Source organism: Endocarpon pusillum, assembly GCF_000464535.1.
Source record: "Endocarpon pusillum Z07020 unplaced genomic scaffold scaffold6858, whole genome shotgun sequence".
Lineage (NCBI taxonomy): Eukaryota > Fungi > Ascomycota > Eurotiomycetes > Verrucariales > Verrucariaceae > Endocarpon > Endocarpon pusillum.
The window spans coordinates 1-15,341 of NW_006916614.1; the positions used below are offsets into that span (position 1 = coordinate 1).

General features: G+C 47.6%; 4 protein-coding genes across 4 annotated transcripts; 1 reads left to right on the forward strand and 3 right to left on the reverse strand.

The window, feature by feature from the left end:
• Positions 1-1,180: 1,180 nt before the first annotated feature.
• Positions 1,181-2,841, reverse strand: EPUS_06228 (uncharacterized protein; the record flags this gene model as incomplete). The annotated part of the gene is made up of 3 exons (XM_007807330.1): positions 1,181-2,694; positions 2,743-2,774; positions 2,825-2,841. The coding sequence occupies 3 exons, from the start codon at positions 2,839-2,841 to the stop codon at positions 1,181-1,183; spliced, it is 1,563 nt and encodes a 520-aa protein (XP_007805521.1).
• A 570-nt stretch (positions 2,842-3,411) lies between these two features.
• On the forward strand, positions 3,412-6,207 carry EPUS_06229 (Heat shock protein 98; the record flags this gene model as incomplete). Its single annotated transcript, XM_007807331.1, has 1 exon — positions 3,412-6,207. The coding sequence occupies one exon, from the start codon at positions 3,412-3,414 to the stop codon at positions 6,205-6,207; it is 2,796 nt and encodes a 931-aa protein (XP_007805522.1).
• A 643-nt stretch (positions 6,208-6,850) lies between these two features.
• Positions 6,851-9,964, reverse strand: EPUS_06230 (uncharacterized protein; the record flags this gene model as incomplete). Its single annotated transcript, XM_007807332.1, has 1 exon — positions 6,851-9,964. One exon carries the CDS (start codon positions 9,962-9,964, stop codon positions 6,851-6,853), a length of 3,114 nt encoding a protein of 1,037 aa, XP_007805523.1.
• A 2,263-nt stretch (positions 9,965-12,227) lies between these two features.
• On the reverse strand, positions 12,228-13,070 carry EPUS_06231 (uncharacterized protein; the record flags this gene model as incomplete). Its single annotated transcript, XM_007807333.1, has 1 exon — positions 12,228-13,070. One exon carries the CDS (start codon positions 13,068-13,070, stop codon positions 12,228-12,230), a length of 843 nt encoding a protein of 280 aa, XP_007805524.1.
• Between the last annotated feature and the right edge of the window lie 2,271 nt (positions 13,071-15,341).

Below are 15,341 nucleotides of genomic sequence, written 5' to 3' on the forward strand. Positions count from 1 at the left end.
GCTTCTTCGTGACTCTCCACTATCTCTATAGTACCCCCATACCCTGTTGCCCGGTTTTCCGCGTAACAAAAGGGGTATATTAATTATTAATTTTAGATAGATTTAATACTTATTTTAAATTCGAATTTATATAATTTTATTAAAATAATATTATTATTTTCTTTTACTTTTCTTTTTATTTTATGCATCTTTTATAACTACTTAATATAATATGCTTTTAATTACTTAAGTACTATTATATAAAGGCTATTAACTATGCTATATAACTTAGTAATTACTTATTTTTATAAGTAGTCTTTTTAGCTAATATTTTTAAAATTTGTATAGTTATAAACTTTTAAGAATTCTATAATTCTAAGTGCTTTTTAAGAAACTAGTCTTATGCCTTATAACCTAAATATAGTAATTGCTAAATTGTCTTCTTTACTAGTTCTTAATTCTGAAAATGACTCTAAATCAGAGTTATTAGATACAATAAAAACGCTAAAAAAGATCTACAAAATTACTTAATTTGCAGAGCAAATTCGGACGAATATAGAGTTTGATTTAAAGAGCGAATTACTTATACACAAATTTATTAAGGGTGCTATAGCGCGCGTACAATCAGGGGCCCAAGCAGAGGCGGTTAATACTAAATATAAGCAGCACGCGCTGCACGTGCGAAAGCCACACGTCGTGCCGTACAAAAAAGAGGCATTATTACTGTTGAGAGGGCTAAGGAGCGAATTCGATTACGCACACGAAAGGAGCAAGAAAGTTGGGAGAAGAAGGAGTACTCTCGGCGTCAATGCCCTAAACGGGAAAGACCGAAGTTTGTACGCTTCTATAGGGCTATTTGTGCGCATGCCCGTCTTCGTATCAGTGCTATGGACTATGAGGACCAATTAGAGTATCAAATTAGCGATGAGGGGGGGCAATAGCTATAGAAATAGAAAAAATCTATCGTTGCGCTGCGTTCTATCGTTGCGCTGCGGTGCACTAAGCTGCAAAGCTTAGTGCAAAAAGTGCACGGTTACAGAACCTTATCAGTAACGGTCAGGAGAAAATCAGGCTAAGCCCGGTTGTTAGCAAAAGCTCAACGCTCCTGCATGATGTAGCATCGAAAACTAGTAACCTGCAATCCGATGTCTGAGCATTGGGGGATTCTGGTGTCTCTCAAACTGCGAAAGTGGTGGTGTTTTTACCGTATACTGCCGTTTCGTCGATCCATTCTATCATTATATGCTCTTCGCCAATAGACCCCATTTCCAACAGGCTTGTTCTTGTCATTGATGAACGGCTTCCGTGGCCAGTTGCGTGCAATGTCAATGTTAGCTCGTGGTGCCCACACTTCGAGGAAGAGGGAGAATAGAAAATCGATGATCGCGCATAAGCAAAACAATTTCCCCGCCCATACACCACAGCCATAGTATCTCTTCAGTCTATCAATCAGAGCATAACTTTGCACCCCAGCTCTGCCTCTTGTTGCACTCCAAGTACTACCAGGATAATGGCCATAAAACTCGTCCTCGCTAATGGCGCCTGTAATGCCGTCATAAACTCTTTCCGTTCGTCGGGCCACGTCTGTCCATGAATACATCATCTTAACTTGATCATGAAACCTTTCTGTTCTGACTTTGCCTGAACGAAGAGCAGCAATAGCTCTACCTGTAGCCTGTACAAGATCATCTTCTTCGGGTTTCGCAAAAGTGGTCATGTGTCGTGGGAGAACCTCTGGTATGCCACCAACCTGAGTACAGACGACGTACAGTCCGCAGCTTGCAGCCTCCACTATCACTGTACCAAACGCCTCTGTCAGACTGGGATGTAGGTATATATGTCCCCTTGTCATCACATTGCGTACTTCTTCATGCCGAACTGGACCCAGTAGCTCGACACGGTCTTGCAGAACACGGCGTTCCAGCATCTGCTCAAGGTCAATTGCCTTTGGCCCTGACCCGGCGATGATGAAGCGAACGTTGGGATGGGATGCCAAAATCCTCGGTATAGCAGCAATGAGCAGATCCGTGCCTTTGTTGTAAAAGAGACGAGATATGACAACAATGGTAATCGTATCACCAGGACCAAGACGCCGAGACATCGATTTGACGGCCATGTGATCCGGATCCTGTGAGCGCGGAGTGTAGGCCAATGGTTGAAAATTCTCCGCCACTACTGCATTTGGAATCACGGAGACCATCAGGGGGTCCAGAGACGCTCTTAGCACCGTGTTTTCCTTACAAGTGTGGCTCACACAAATGACATGGTCAACATCGCTCAGGGTGAATTTTAGCAATTTATTGGTCAGAATGGAGCCCGCGTCTGCGAAACCAAAAAGAGAGTGATCTGTAAAAACCGTCCGCAGTCCCATGGTTCGAGCGTGGAAAATGGCCTCATGACAGAAGCTGCTCAAACTGGCATGGCCATGCACAATCTCGATTTGTTCTCGTATTATGATGTTTCGGAATATTGGAAAGAATGAGAAGACTGTGGGGAAAGTCGACTCCCGGTAGATAACGAGGAAGGGAACGTGGTAGACTTTGAGGCCATTGGTTAGGTAGTGAACTCCTGTTCGTCCTTGATATGCATGCGTGACAACAATGACTTTGTGTCCTCTATCAATAAGTTTCTTTCCAGAGATCAGCCTCGTTGCAGTACGTCCGTAATGGATATGACGGACAGTGGATAATTGGTATATGTGACTCTCAACACCGCCTAATTGCTTCAGTTTTCAGTCACTGTGTACCTGGGGACGGTTGATACCTGGCTGCGGGAAGAAGAAATCGCTGATCATTCTGACATTGAGTCAGTCGCATATTCTACCAAAAACCCGAGATGAGCGTACGCGATGTTGTAGGGCATCTTGCATGCAAAGGGTGAAGCAGACTGCCCGTATCAAGGGTAGCTTCTTCGTGCTCCATCATCTCTAGATGTAGTCTAGGGCGATCGTTTTCATCGTTCTCGAATAATCTTGCAAGCGAATGCGCGCAAGGAGTAAGATTTGGAGAGTGGTGAATTTGTTAGGTAGTGATATGCATCGATCTGCGAATTAATGAAGAGCGTCTCGCGGTGCTAAGCTACGGATTGGCTCGGGTGTCAACGTCGGGCTGCCCTGCAAGTTAGGCATGCTTTAACGGGATGCTAAACCTAAAACGTGCTTGGTGGTCAATTGGCAGCAGTAGAAGCTGCGGGAAGCTGGGGGAAACATGACGCAGCCGCTGGAAGCTTCGCCCCCACAACGTGTTACATGTACTAGTACAATGCAAAGATTCAATACCTACGTGGATTTATTTTCTGTTTCTTGTTTTCTTTCCTGCGCTCAGATTTTACCAGTATACTACACAGTGAAGGCAAAGTTTCGACAACCTAGATTCGAGTCTGATACTCGTCCTCTCGAATTCTCTTACCGAACCCTGATAGTAGACCATCATCATGGCTGCCTCGGGCATGCAATTCACAGAGCGCGGCCAGAAAGCGCTGAGCGACGCTGCCAACCTTGCAGAACAGTATGCTCACATACAAATCATGCCGCTACATTTGGCGGTCTCCCTCTTTGATCCTCCAGTCGACGAATCCAAAGACCAGAAACAGACAGCCAATGCCTCTCAAGTTTCTGCTTCAATGCCTCTGTTCAGACAGGTCATTGAACGTGCGCACGGAGATGTTCAGCTCTTCGATCGAACCCTGAAGAAACAGCTTGTTCGCTTGGCTAGTCAGGATCCGCCTCCAGAACATGTTTCTCTCTCTCCTCAGCTTTCAAAGGTACTTCGGGCCGCAAATGAACTTTCGAAGTTACAGAAAGATAGTTACGTGGCGGTAGATCACATGATCCTGGCTCTGGCTCAGGACTCGACCGTTCAACGAGCTCTGGCAGATGCAAATGTCCCGAACACGAAGTTGATTGAGTCCGCCATACAGCAGATACGGGGAACAAAGCGGGTAGACTCCAAAACTGCGGATTCCGAGGAGGAGAATGAGAATCTCAAAAAATTCACAATCGACATGACAGCTTTGGCGCGGGAGGGTAAGATGGACCCGGTGATTGGCCGAGACGAGGAAACCCGACGAGTTATCCGAATTCTCTCGCGGAGAACGAAGAACAATCCTGTCCTGATTGGTGAGCCTGGCGTAGGTAAAACCACCGTCATTGAGGGACTTGCACAGCGTATTGTCAACCAAGACGTGCCAGAAAATCTTGCTGCCTGCAAACTCCTTTCACTTGATGTCGGTGCGCTTGTCGCTGGGAGCAAGTATCGTGGCGAGTTCGAAGAACGAATGAAGGGTGTGCTCAAGGAAATCGAACAGACAAAAGAGATGATTGTTCTGTTCGTGGACGAAATTCATCTGCTTATGGGCGCTGGCTCAAGCGGCGAGGGTGGCATGGATGCTGCGAACCTCCTCAAACCCATGTTGGCTCGCGGACAATTGCATTGTATCGGCGCAACCACACTCGCGGAGTATCGGAAATACATCGAAAAGGACAGCGCATTCGAACGTCGATTTCAACAAGTGCTGGTCAAAGAACCTTCTTTGCCAGAGACAATTTCGATTCTGCGAGGGCTGAAAGAAAAGTTCGAAGTTCACCATGGTGTCAAAATCCTTGATTCGGCCATCGTATCAGCCGCCACCCTGGCAGCTAGATACCTTACCCAGCGGCGTTTGCCTGATTCCGCTGTTGATCTGATTGATGAGGCCGCCGCGGCGGTTCATGTCACCAGAGAGTCTCAACCAGAAGCCTTGGATGCGATGGAGCGTCGTATCCGTCAGCTCCAGATTGAGATCCATGCCCTCGACCGTGAAAATGACCCGGCATCCAAGACAAGACTTGAAGCTGCCAAACTAGAGATGGCAAACGTGAGAGAAGAGCTTGTACCATTGAAAGAGCATTACGAATCGGAAAGGCAAAGATCGAAAGACATTCAAGAATTGAAAGCCAAGCTTGACCAGCTCAAGGTCAAACGTGACGAGGCGGAAAGATCGGGCGACATTCAAACAGCGTCGGACCTTGTTTATTATGCCATTCCAGATGTTACAAAACGAATAAAGGAACTCGAAGAAGACCGTTCGCGAGCTGATGCAGAGGCGTTCTCACGAAGAGGATCTGTTGGCGACGTGCTCATTACAGATGCTGTTGGTCCAGACCAGATCAACGAGATCGTGGCTAGGTCAACAGGCATTCCAGTCAATCGCCTGAAGACAACTGAGAAGGACAAACTTCTGCATATGGAGCAACATCTTGGCAAGATCGTGGTCGGCCAGAAAGAGGCTGTTCAGTCAGTTTCAAACGCCATCCGTCTCCAGCGATCCGGCCTTTCTAACCCCAACCAACCCCCTTCGTTTTTGTTTTGTGGACCTTCCGGTACAGGCAAGACCCTGTTAACCAAGGCGTTGGCCGAGTTCTTGTTCGACGATCCAAAGGCCATGATTCGGCTTGACATGTCAGAATACCAAGAACGCCACTCCCTCTCACGTATGATCGGCGCTCCACCTGGCTACGTCGGCCACGACGCAGGTGGTCAGCTCACAGAAGCCTTGAGACGACGACCATTCTCCATCCTCCTCTTTGATGAAGTTGAGAAAGCAGCCAAAGAAGTTCTAACTGTCCTCCTTCAGCTCATGGACGATGGCCGCATCACCGATGGCCAGGGGAGAGTCATCGATGCACGAAACTGCATCGTCGTCATGACCTCCAACCTGGGCGCAGAGTACCTGGCCCGTCAAAATGCACCAGATGGCAAGATCGATCCCACGACACGGGAGCTCATCATGAACAGCCTACGTAACTACTTCCTCCCCGAATTTCTCAACCGAATCAGCTCCATCGTCATCTTCAATCGCCTAAGCCGGAAGGAGATCCGAAAGATCGTCGATGTCCGAATCGGCGAAATCCAGCGTCGTTTGCAAACCAACGACCGCAACGTCAAAATCGAATGCACGGACGACGTTCGGGATTACCTGGGTCGCGCGGGCTACTCGCCAGCTTATGGCGCGAGGCCTCTGCAGCGGCTGATCGAGAAGGAGGTGTTGAACCGTCTGGCGGTGTTGATCTTGAGAGGTAGTGTGAGGGACGGAGAGACGGCCAAGATAGTCATGCAGGATGGCCGCGTTACCGTGCTGCCGAACCACGGTGAGGAGAGCGAGCCGGATGAGGACGAGGACATGGTGGATGATGTGGACGATATGTTGGCGATCGAGGATAAGGATCCCGGCATGGATCTTTATGAGTGATTGGTATGGTGCAGCATCGAGCGGATGAGCCTGGGAGAATGAGGCACGCAAGTCCTGCTGACGAGTTTAACGAGACAAACGATCAACGTGGTCATTGCACCTGCTTCGGTGGTGATGCGCGGGCATTTCGCGGCGCCGAGCGATACTGCTTTTTCAATCCTTCTGTGCATGCGATCAACCTGGGGCATATCAGCCAGCTAGATGGCTTGTGCTACAGATCCTCCAAAAGCAACAAAGAACTGAAATTAGTATAGATAGATAGCGTTTTGTATGAAAACTTCTTTCATTAACACTTTTTTCACTCTCCCTGTCTCGCGCAGGTGGTGTTCATGAATAGGTCGGATTGGTTCTCCTGTTGCAATGGTCTATCGTCCCGTCACAGCCTCACAAGATGGGAAAAGCCCATTTCTGACATATTCATGTGTTTCCCTTTCCCACGGCGTTGTGTCTATCTACTCTGATTGAATTGAATCTACATGACGACCCTATTGCAACTCGGTGAGACCTGAACTCCATGGTACGGTATTCCCCTTCGCCTCCCTCCCCTTTTGGTCCCGGCCTCGCTCAACCATCATAAACCGTAAGAAATCCGCCCTTCTCCCCCCCTTTCCCCCTTCCCTTCCCCTTCCTACATCAGAACTAACTAGCAAGCAGTAGCTCGCACAGCGCTGCCCGCACCACCGCTCGTCTTCTTGAAGACCCAGGCGACACCTCCAGGGCTGCCTTCTCCGTCTCCACGCAGCACGTCCATGAGGATGTCGTCATCGATTAGGGCTTCGATTTCTCCCTTGGAATTTGAAGTGATACCATGGTTGCTACTAGCGTTACCGGCATCCGGGGGGATAGAAGCCAGGGAGCTGGTGTCGATGTGGATGTATTCCATCAGGCTTTGCATTTCTGCATTTTCTTTTTCTTTGGCTTTGTCTTTGTCTTTGCTGTTGCTGGTCGCAGTGCTCCCTCTCCCACTCCGTGAGGTACTACTCTGCATATCGGCCGTGATTTGGTAGGTTGGATCTTTGATGTGTGTGGGTGAGAGGGTAGAGGCTTTCACCAGGGTGTGGACGTCCGGTAGAGAGTCTGCGTCATCGTTGTCAGTCTCTACCCCTCTTGCTTCCGAGTCTGAGGCACTGCAGGAGTCAAGAGTTTCCGTAGCTTCGACGAAGAAGGGTTTATCGTCGTCTTCGGTCCCAGGATTGATTTGCTGTTCCTGTCCATGTTCAACGTCGACCCTTCCCATACCCTGACAAGAACAGCGAATGAGCTCATGGGTTCTCAAGCCGACGTTTTCGTCCAATCGAAACAAATCCCTCAACTCCTCCTTGCTGAATTGTGCGATGCCCTTCTTCCCAATAATAGCACCGGCAGCACCTCCAGCATTCCCTCCCTGCATAATACTACTAGCCAACCCCTGCTTGACGACCTGCCTCTGCCAAACCCGTTCCTCTAAACCCCCCTTCATAACAAACCGATAGATCCTACAGTGCTTCCTCTGACCCTCTCGATGAATCCTAGCCATAGCCTGTTCCTCCACAGCTGGGTTCCAATCAACATCAAAAAGTACCAATCTGCTCGCCCCAACGAGATTCAGTCCCATCCCGCCCGCTTTTGCGCTCAGCAAGAACGCAAATGCAGCGCTGGAAGAAGAGCGATTGAAGTCGTCGACTAGAACCTGGCGCTTCCCAGATGGGGTGCTGCCATCTAGGCGAAGAAAGGGCAGCGAGAGCGATGTGAGTAGTGTCTGGAGGAGGTCAAGGGTGGATGTATAATTGGAGACTAGGACAATCTTCTCGGAGGTATTTCGGCTGAGATGGTAGAGGAACGTGTCAAGAATGCGGATCTTAGTGCTTGCCTGCGGGCCGAGTGTTCTCAGCAGGTTCTGGGGTAGGGTTTCGAGGAGCGCAATAATGGAGGCGGAGTTCGCAGTCTCGTCAGTCGCTGCGATCTTGGGGCTTAATAGCGAGGGGCTGTTGCACAGCTTTTTGAGTATGGTGATCAATTGGAGGGCAGATTCGGAGGAGCCAAGTGCACATTGGAACATTGGTGAGGCGAGGACGTGTCGGTAGATATTTGCTTGGGTAGGTGTTGGGTTGCAGAAGAGGACATACTCAGTCTTCTGAGGAAGATATTTGGATAGGATGTCGGCTGTCCGTCGAAGGATGAACTTGGAGGTTTCTTGAGCGAGTTCTTCGCTTCGAGATTCGCCTAGCTCGATGTCTTCCTCCAGAGCGTCGGGTTGACGGCTTTTGACGATGGGGTTTTCAAAGTGTTTCATGAATTTCTTGTATGTACCCAGGAGTCCATCATTCACGAAGTTAACCATGGAGAAGAATTCACTCAGATCATTCTGGATGGGTGTTCCTGACAGAATGATGCGTCGCGGAGTGTTGAGCGACTGGATCGCAATGGCGCTTTTGTTCTGTACTGTTTTGAGTCTGTGCCCTTCGTCCGCGATGACTATGTCAATACCGGCCCCTTTTGTCAAGTCTTCGGCCACACTTCTCAGTCTTTCATAACCAATGATCATCACGCTGTAGCTTTTTCCCATCGTGAAATCGGTCAACCTGGTCTTCTTTCCATCTGCCACAAAGACTCCAATCCTTTCGTTGCCCAGCCATTTTCTGAATTCCTTCTGCCAGTTGTTGATGAGGGTAACAGGACAGACTATGAGTGCCTTTTTAATGACCGGCTCAGCATTATAGATCGGATTCTGCTTCAGTAGTGTCCACAAAAGGGCGATAGTTTGCAGCGTTTTTCCCAGGCCCATTTCATCAGCCAGTATGCAGCCTTCTCCACCATAATCCCGGATACCCATGACGCACTCATACAGAAACGCAACACCTTCTCTTTGATGTTCACGTAGGTGTTTCCCGAGCACCGGGTCGAGCACCACGTCCACGATCTGCTTATCTTTGGGAACGGTTCGTGGCCTTTTCATGACAAGAGCACCAGGAGCATGAGGGTCGTGTCGTGGGGTCAGCTTTTCACCAGGCACTTGACGCATGACTGTGCTGTCCCTTAGTGGAGTCTTGAATGCCGTCTTCTTTCCTAGGCTCGTAGGTGCTGCAGAACTGGGCTTCTTCTTGGATTCTTTATCCCTGAGCATTTCCGCTCTCATCTGTGCTTGGAGACTTCCTCTTGGCTTGCTGGGGAGAGTTACAGGATGAATTAGAGGCTGGGTATTCAGGTCCTGAGTCCGGACGGAAGTTGTAGGGGTAGCAGAGGGCTTTCCAGCCTTCGAGAAAGGTTTTCCAGCAAGAAAGTCGGCTTTTGATATGATCGAGTCAACCTCAATGTCCTTTCCCCCAATTGATAGTGATGAGCCTGGCAGAAGTGGGTCACTAAATGCCAGACGGCCCATGTCTCGTCCTGATACATCTCGTAGCGAGGCATATCCACCTCGCACAGAAAGTATACCATCTCCGTCCCACGTCTTGTGTTTTTTGGCTGTGTATTTCCGCCATAGCACTGTATAATAACCTTCGTTGCCATGTGTTAATTCGGACTTATGCTGCTCAGGACTAGGCGGATTGTGCAGTGTCACAAAGGGCTTCCGCGGTACAACTGTTGGCTTGGGCCGAGCAAGGGGAGTCGCCAATCCAGTTCCTGCTGGGTTCTGGTATACATCAATATGTTTGGTCTCCTCCTCGCTGAGCCGACGTCGTTTTGCAGGTCGCTCGACATCCTGGTTGTGGTATTTCTGTGAACTGTTCCCGGCCGGTGTGCTTAGCAGTGGCGGTTTGAAAGGCTTCGATAGCATGACCGATGAGTTGTTCGTGGGATTTAGTGAATCCTAAACGCCCTTGCACAATAAAGTCGAGTGCCAAGCATTGGACGCGTCGATTTCTGGACGCGCGCCAGAGGGAAATGACTAGGATTACGGAGTACGGAGTAGGGAGTACAGAGTAATAGCGCTTGATTTGCACCAGTCCTGAGCCAGACAAAGTTCCGAATGCTCTTTAACGTTATGTGTCAAACCACTATATACATGCCTGCTCGAAGAAGTGTCGCTCATAACCAACTTTAAAAGGTAAGTCGCTGGGCGGCTGCATGTCCGGTTAAGGTACCTCCTTTCACTACCGATTGATTACTATTGTGCATTTTCTGTGGAGGAGCGATTGGCTAGAACGGATCAAGCCCATCGAAGTGGATCAGGGACAGAGTCAATGGAGCATATCAAAAGTCGCCATCAGCGCGCCTCTGATTGTGTGTACCTTCACACTTTGGTCAAAGCCCACCAGGCATCTTCTAGCAAGCCCAAGCAAATCCAGCAGAATCGCTCTTCCTTTGGCAACACTAATCCAGATTTATGGTTTGACAGCATTCCTAGAGACCATCTTCTTTCTGTTCCATCGCCGACTCTATAACCTCAGGCCGCCTTCTGACGACCGACATGAACAGCAAACCAACTCACTGTTCTCAACCGATCAGTATAACCAGTAACGACCAGCAATATACCTGGAGCAACTGTCCCAGTCAACTAGACATGTGGATGCATACTTCTTCGGCTCGCCATGGTCAAGATCCATCGTGCTATCTGATACATTGCTGCAATCAGCAGATAGATTCCAGAAGAAGGAAGACAAGAACACCTTCAACGCAGAGAAGACCAATAAAGTAGATCATATCAAAGCAATTATCGCACATGAGCTCGGTCATTAGCACCATAGCCACAGCATCCGCATCATTGCTGCTTCAAATATGGCCTTCGTCACGTCCATTTTTGCGTTGAGCTACTGTCCACGACACCCCGAGATATTGGCACCACACTCTCCCCCTCCCCTCCTAATCCTGGAGCACCCTCTCAAGTCCCTCTCGCTTCCTCTCACGCTAATCATGTCGACATTCTTCCGTCACATGGAGAGGCAAGCAGATGCCTTGCCAGTCTCGGTAGGACTGGGCAAGCCGTTTGCAAGAGCGTGAGCGTGGCTACACACTCGTGGGTGTATGGAGTGGGATGTTGATTGGTTGTACAGTGCTGTTTGGGGTATGCATTCAACCATTTGGGAGGGATTGGATATGCTGGAAGGGACCTTAGACTCAGAGTGGGCTGCAGCGCCAGTGAGCACATCCAGCTCAGGACGAAACATCGCAATCCGGAGAATTGTGACTTGGACCGCGGAATAGGGTTTGATGCTTGAAGCAGAAGACGATACGGTAGGCGTTGAGGATGCGTCAATATTCGCAAAATACCATCTCGGTGGGTAAGATCAAGCGGTTAATGGCAGACCCTCCATCTCCTGCCACCAAAGACTCAACTGAACCAACCCGATTACCACTTCAGACTTGGACAGCCTTAGTTGTTCATAGAAGGAGGGGAGCTTGGTTGTTTTTCAGCTTCCTAGAGAGTTGTGGCATTTTGCGGAGTACAATCGTAGATTTGACGCGGCGATCTTCCATATTGGCATGATTAAATCACACGACTACAACTCAGAGGAATCCCCTGACAGACCTTGCTTTCTGTTGTATTAATTGTTCGCGTAACTGAAACGACTTTAAGTCATCATTCCTGCCAGACAGTAGAGCGGCACTTGTAGTGATGCTACCTATGTCATCTTGAGCACCCCTCCGAGCAATCAGTCGCAAAGTCGGCCCTTTGTCTGCTCCATTCGATTAACGCAATCCCGGCTTTGGCGGCAAAGCTATACGCTCTCAACATCCCCCTGATGCGGCTGTCAACCCTAGTAAAAGGAAGAGATGCATGCTTGGAAGGTTGATGGCGCTGGGTGTAATATTCGGCAGCCCGGACTGGGTGGGTCGACACCCATTTCCTGCCGATGGGCTATAGATCATGTGAGGTTAGACGGATTGGTAGCTAGCTTCATCCTTTGGCTTCTAAGGAGCGCGAGAGAGAGGTGACGTTTGGGCCTGCCCGTCTTGTCATGGCAATGGGTAGCATCATGCTTCCCGCCTTGTTTTTCCTAGGATCATTCGGAAGCGATGGTTGTCTCGAAAAAATTGCCGTCATGTAGATGCACGACTCCATGCTCGATTGTATGTCATGATGGTGAAGACGGGCAGATTCAGTAGCCTCCTCTTCCCCTCCCTCTTCCGCCTCCATAGCCGCCCCTCCCGTACCCACTATCAGGTAGCCTCTCGCCTCTCCTCCATTCCCCCGGCGGCACTCTTCCTCCACTGAAATCTCCACCCCTACTCCCGCCTCCAAAGCCATCCCCCCTGCCCAATCCATACCCGCCTCCCCTCGATCTCCCATATCCGTTCTCCCTCGGAGGCGGCGGCCCGCCCATCCCCATTCCCATCCCCCTTGGCCCGACGCCACCAGAATACCCTCCCCTCTGCGCGCCAGGCGCGACCGATCCATCCGGCAGCGGTGGAAAGATAGCGCAGTCCACGAAATCACCAATCACGAACCTCGAATCCGCAAGCGTTCGTTCCGCTTCCTCTGTATTTCGGAACTTGATACCTGCGCCACCACTGGTCCCATTCACCGCGTCTGCTTCCTCTGATCCGTCATCCGCAGCAGCAGCACCGGCGGATATGACCACGCTGCCCATCTCCTTGCTCGTCCAGCGGCCTCGCATCCCGTCATCCTCGCGCATGCGGCCCGGTGGTAGGGGTCGCGTGTCAGGGTATACTAGGCGGAAGCTTAAGCGCGTTCCGATTGCGGGTGAGGGAAGTAGGTTGGGGAGGGCGGTGGTGAGGAGGTGGGAGAGCTCGAGCAAGGTGCAGGTGGGCCAGGTGTAGATTTGCAGGTGTTGTGGAAGGACGGGAGAAGGAGTTGATGGGGTGGGAATGGGAAAGTCGGTTAGGTGGTGGAAGGAAGACAGCCGGTAGAAGAGCTTCAGGTGGAAGGGTGTTGTGGTTTGGCGGTCCAGCTGGTCAGGGTTTCTTTTGGGGGAGGACATTGTGTCGGAATTCTACTGGAAAGGATTGGAGGGCTGTCCTGTGAGATTTCCGTAGAAGGGCTATACAAAGATCAGAGACATTCTGGGAGGCTGTAGACGGCTGAGCGCGTTGTTAAGCGAGAGATACTGGGTTGTTAGTATGCAATGGAAAAGCAGTAAAATGCCTCGCCAGCGAAAGGTAAACATTGCTCAGCCTTATCCCCTCCGTCCCTGAACAGGGGTGTAGAATGGTCCAATTAGCGCTGTCGATCACTACGAAGGGCACAAAATATCAACAAACGTCTCTTTTGGGCGAATTGTGGCCATTCTATCTAGCAATTGACTCCAATTGAGTGGTGATATTGTTGCCAACAGCTTCCTTTGATACAGAGCCAAATTTGGTACTTGCTGCATTTGAAATAGGTCCTTGACCCACCAGAAATAGCCTCATTTGCGCCATTTACAGCTGTTTCTGTGATATTTGTTCCGAATTTGCGCTTGGGAGCCCTTTTGCGTACACAGCTAGGCTTGTGAAGCTTTCCTTATTCGCACTGACTGTGAGTTTTCTCTCGCACGTGTTTATAGTGGCGTTGAGAGACTACTGTGAGTAAAGGCTGAGATTGTTCCTCCTCTTTCGGATTATTCGAATGTAGTAATTAGTTGCACAAAGCGCTTATAAAGATCCTATAAGTATTGTGATTCTGCGCGTTATTACTTTATTTCTATAGTAGATACACATTAATATAAGTAACATTAAGAAGAAAGAAAAATAAAGGCTATCACGTTCAATAATTCTGCTTATAATAATACGTAAAACTTATACATAATTAATTAGCTTAGTCCACACTTTTTATATAATAATTATATTTATTAATAACTATTAGAATAAAGAGCTTTTTAAATAATTAACTATTAAAAACAGGTAATAGAATTTATTAATTTTTAGACATTATTTTTAGGCATTTTTACGTATACTAAACTTTATTCTTAATTTTATAAAGGCTATAAGTAGTCAAAATAGCGCTAATAGCCTTATTATCTTGCTAAATAAAGCAGAGAGTATTATTATTAATAATCTCTATTATTATAAAGTCTTATAGTAGTTTATTTTGCTTGAAATAACTCTAAAGATATAAAGGAAATCTATTAGCCTTTTTGTATATTATATTTATGTAATAGACCCTTATAATTAATAGGTACTGTATAACAGACATATTCAGAAACAGATTATCTAAATAAACACAGAATTTAAGCTATTTTAAAAGCTGTTTAGCCACGTAAAATAAACGCAAATATAAGTGCTAATAGAGTGCGCTTAGCGCCTATAGAGTACAGGCATAGCCAGCTCATTTTTATCCTCTTCTTAAGCGTTTCAACTTTATTTATTCTAGAGTAAAATAACTAGCTCTAAATATATCTATAATTACTAATATACTATAGCTTATAGTCTGTATTTTAATAGGCTTATTCTTTGCTAATTATATGCTTTAAATAGCTTGTAAAGGTAACTATAGCCTTATTAATAGTGATATAAGAGAAGGGATAAAAGGAATTTTGATAAGTAGTTCAAATAAGGTTAGCTATATATTAAATTTGATAAAACCAGAGTATATTTAGAGGCGTAGGAATATTATTTGTACTAAAAAAGTAATAAATATAAGTTTGAATTAATCTTGACTTATAAATTGATCTAGATTATATAGTTTCTAATATCTGTTTATACTGTCAAATAGTATAAGCCAAAATAGAGATTTATCCTTATAAATATACATATTTCTGCCGGCGTAGTAGATACCTAGTAACATTTCTTGAGGAAAGAAGGATTTTGTAATTTGAACGTAGCGTATTTGTTGGTTTCTTCAGAGAGGATTTCCACTACGAAATCACTAAAAAAGAGCTGAAAAAAGCCCAATTCAGATAGATTAGTGTATCAAGAAGCTCCTGCTCGATTTCGAACGTAATTGGCCTCAAAATGAGGGAGTTCTGTTGAAATGAATGTCGAGGGTTCATCTGCGCATTCTGGCATCGGGGCAATCACTGCCAAGGCTTGATCGATTTTATTTCGATCAACGCTTTTGGAGCCAATTTTTGACCGTTTTGACTGGTTGTTGTTTCTGTGTATTGACGGAGGTGAGTTATCTCTGTATCTCAGAGGAATTTGCGTATTTCGCTGTGGTCGTAGCATAGTAAGTGGCTGAAAATTTATTTATAAAAAGCGCAGTGGAAAGCTGTGACGCTCATATGCGGCTAAAAAACCTTATTCTGCGCCAAGACGCTAATTGGACCACCCAG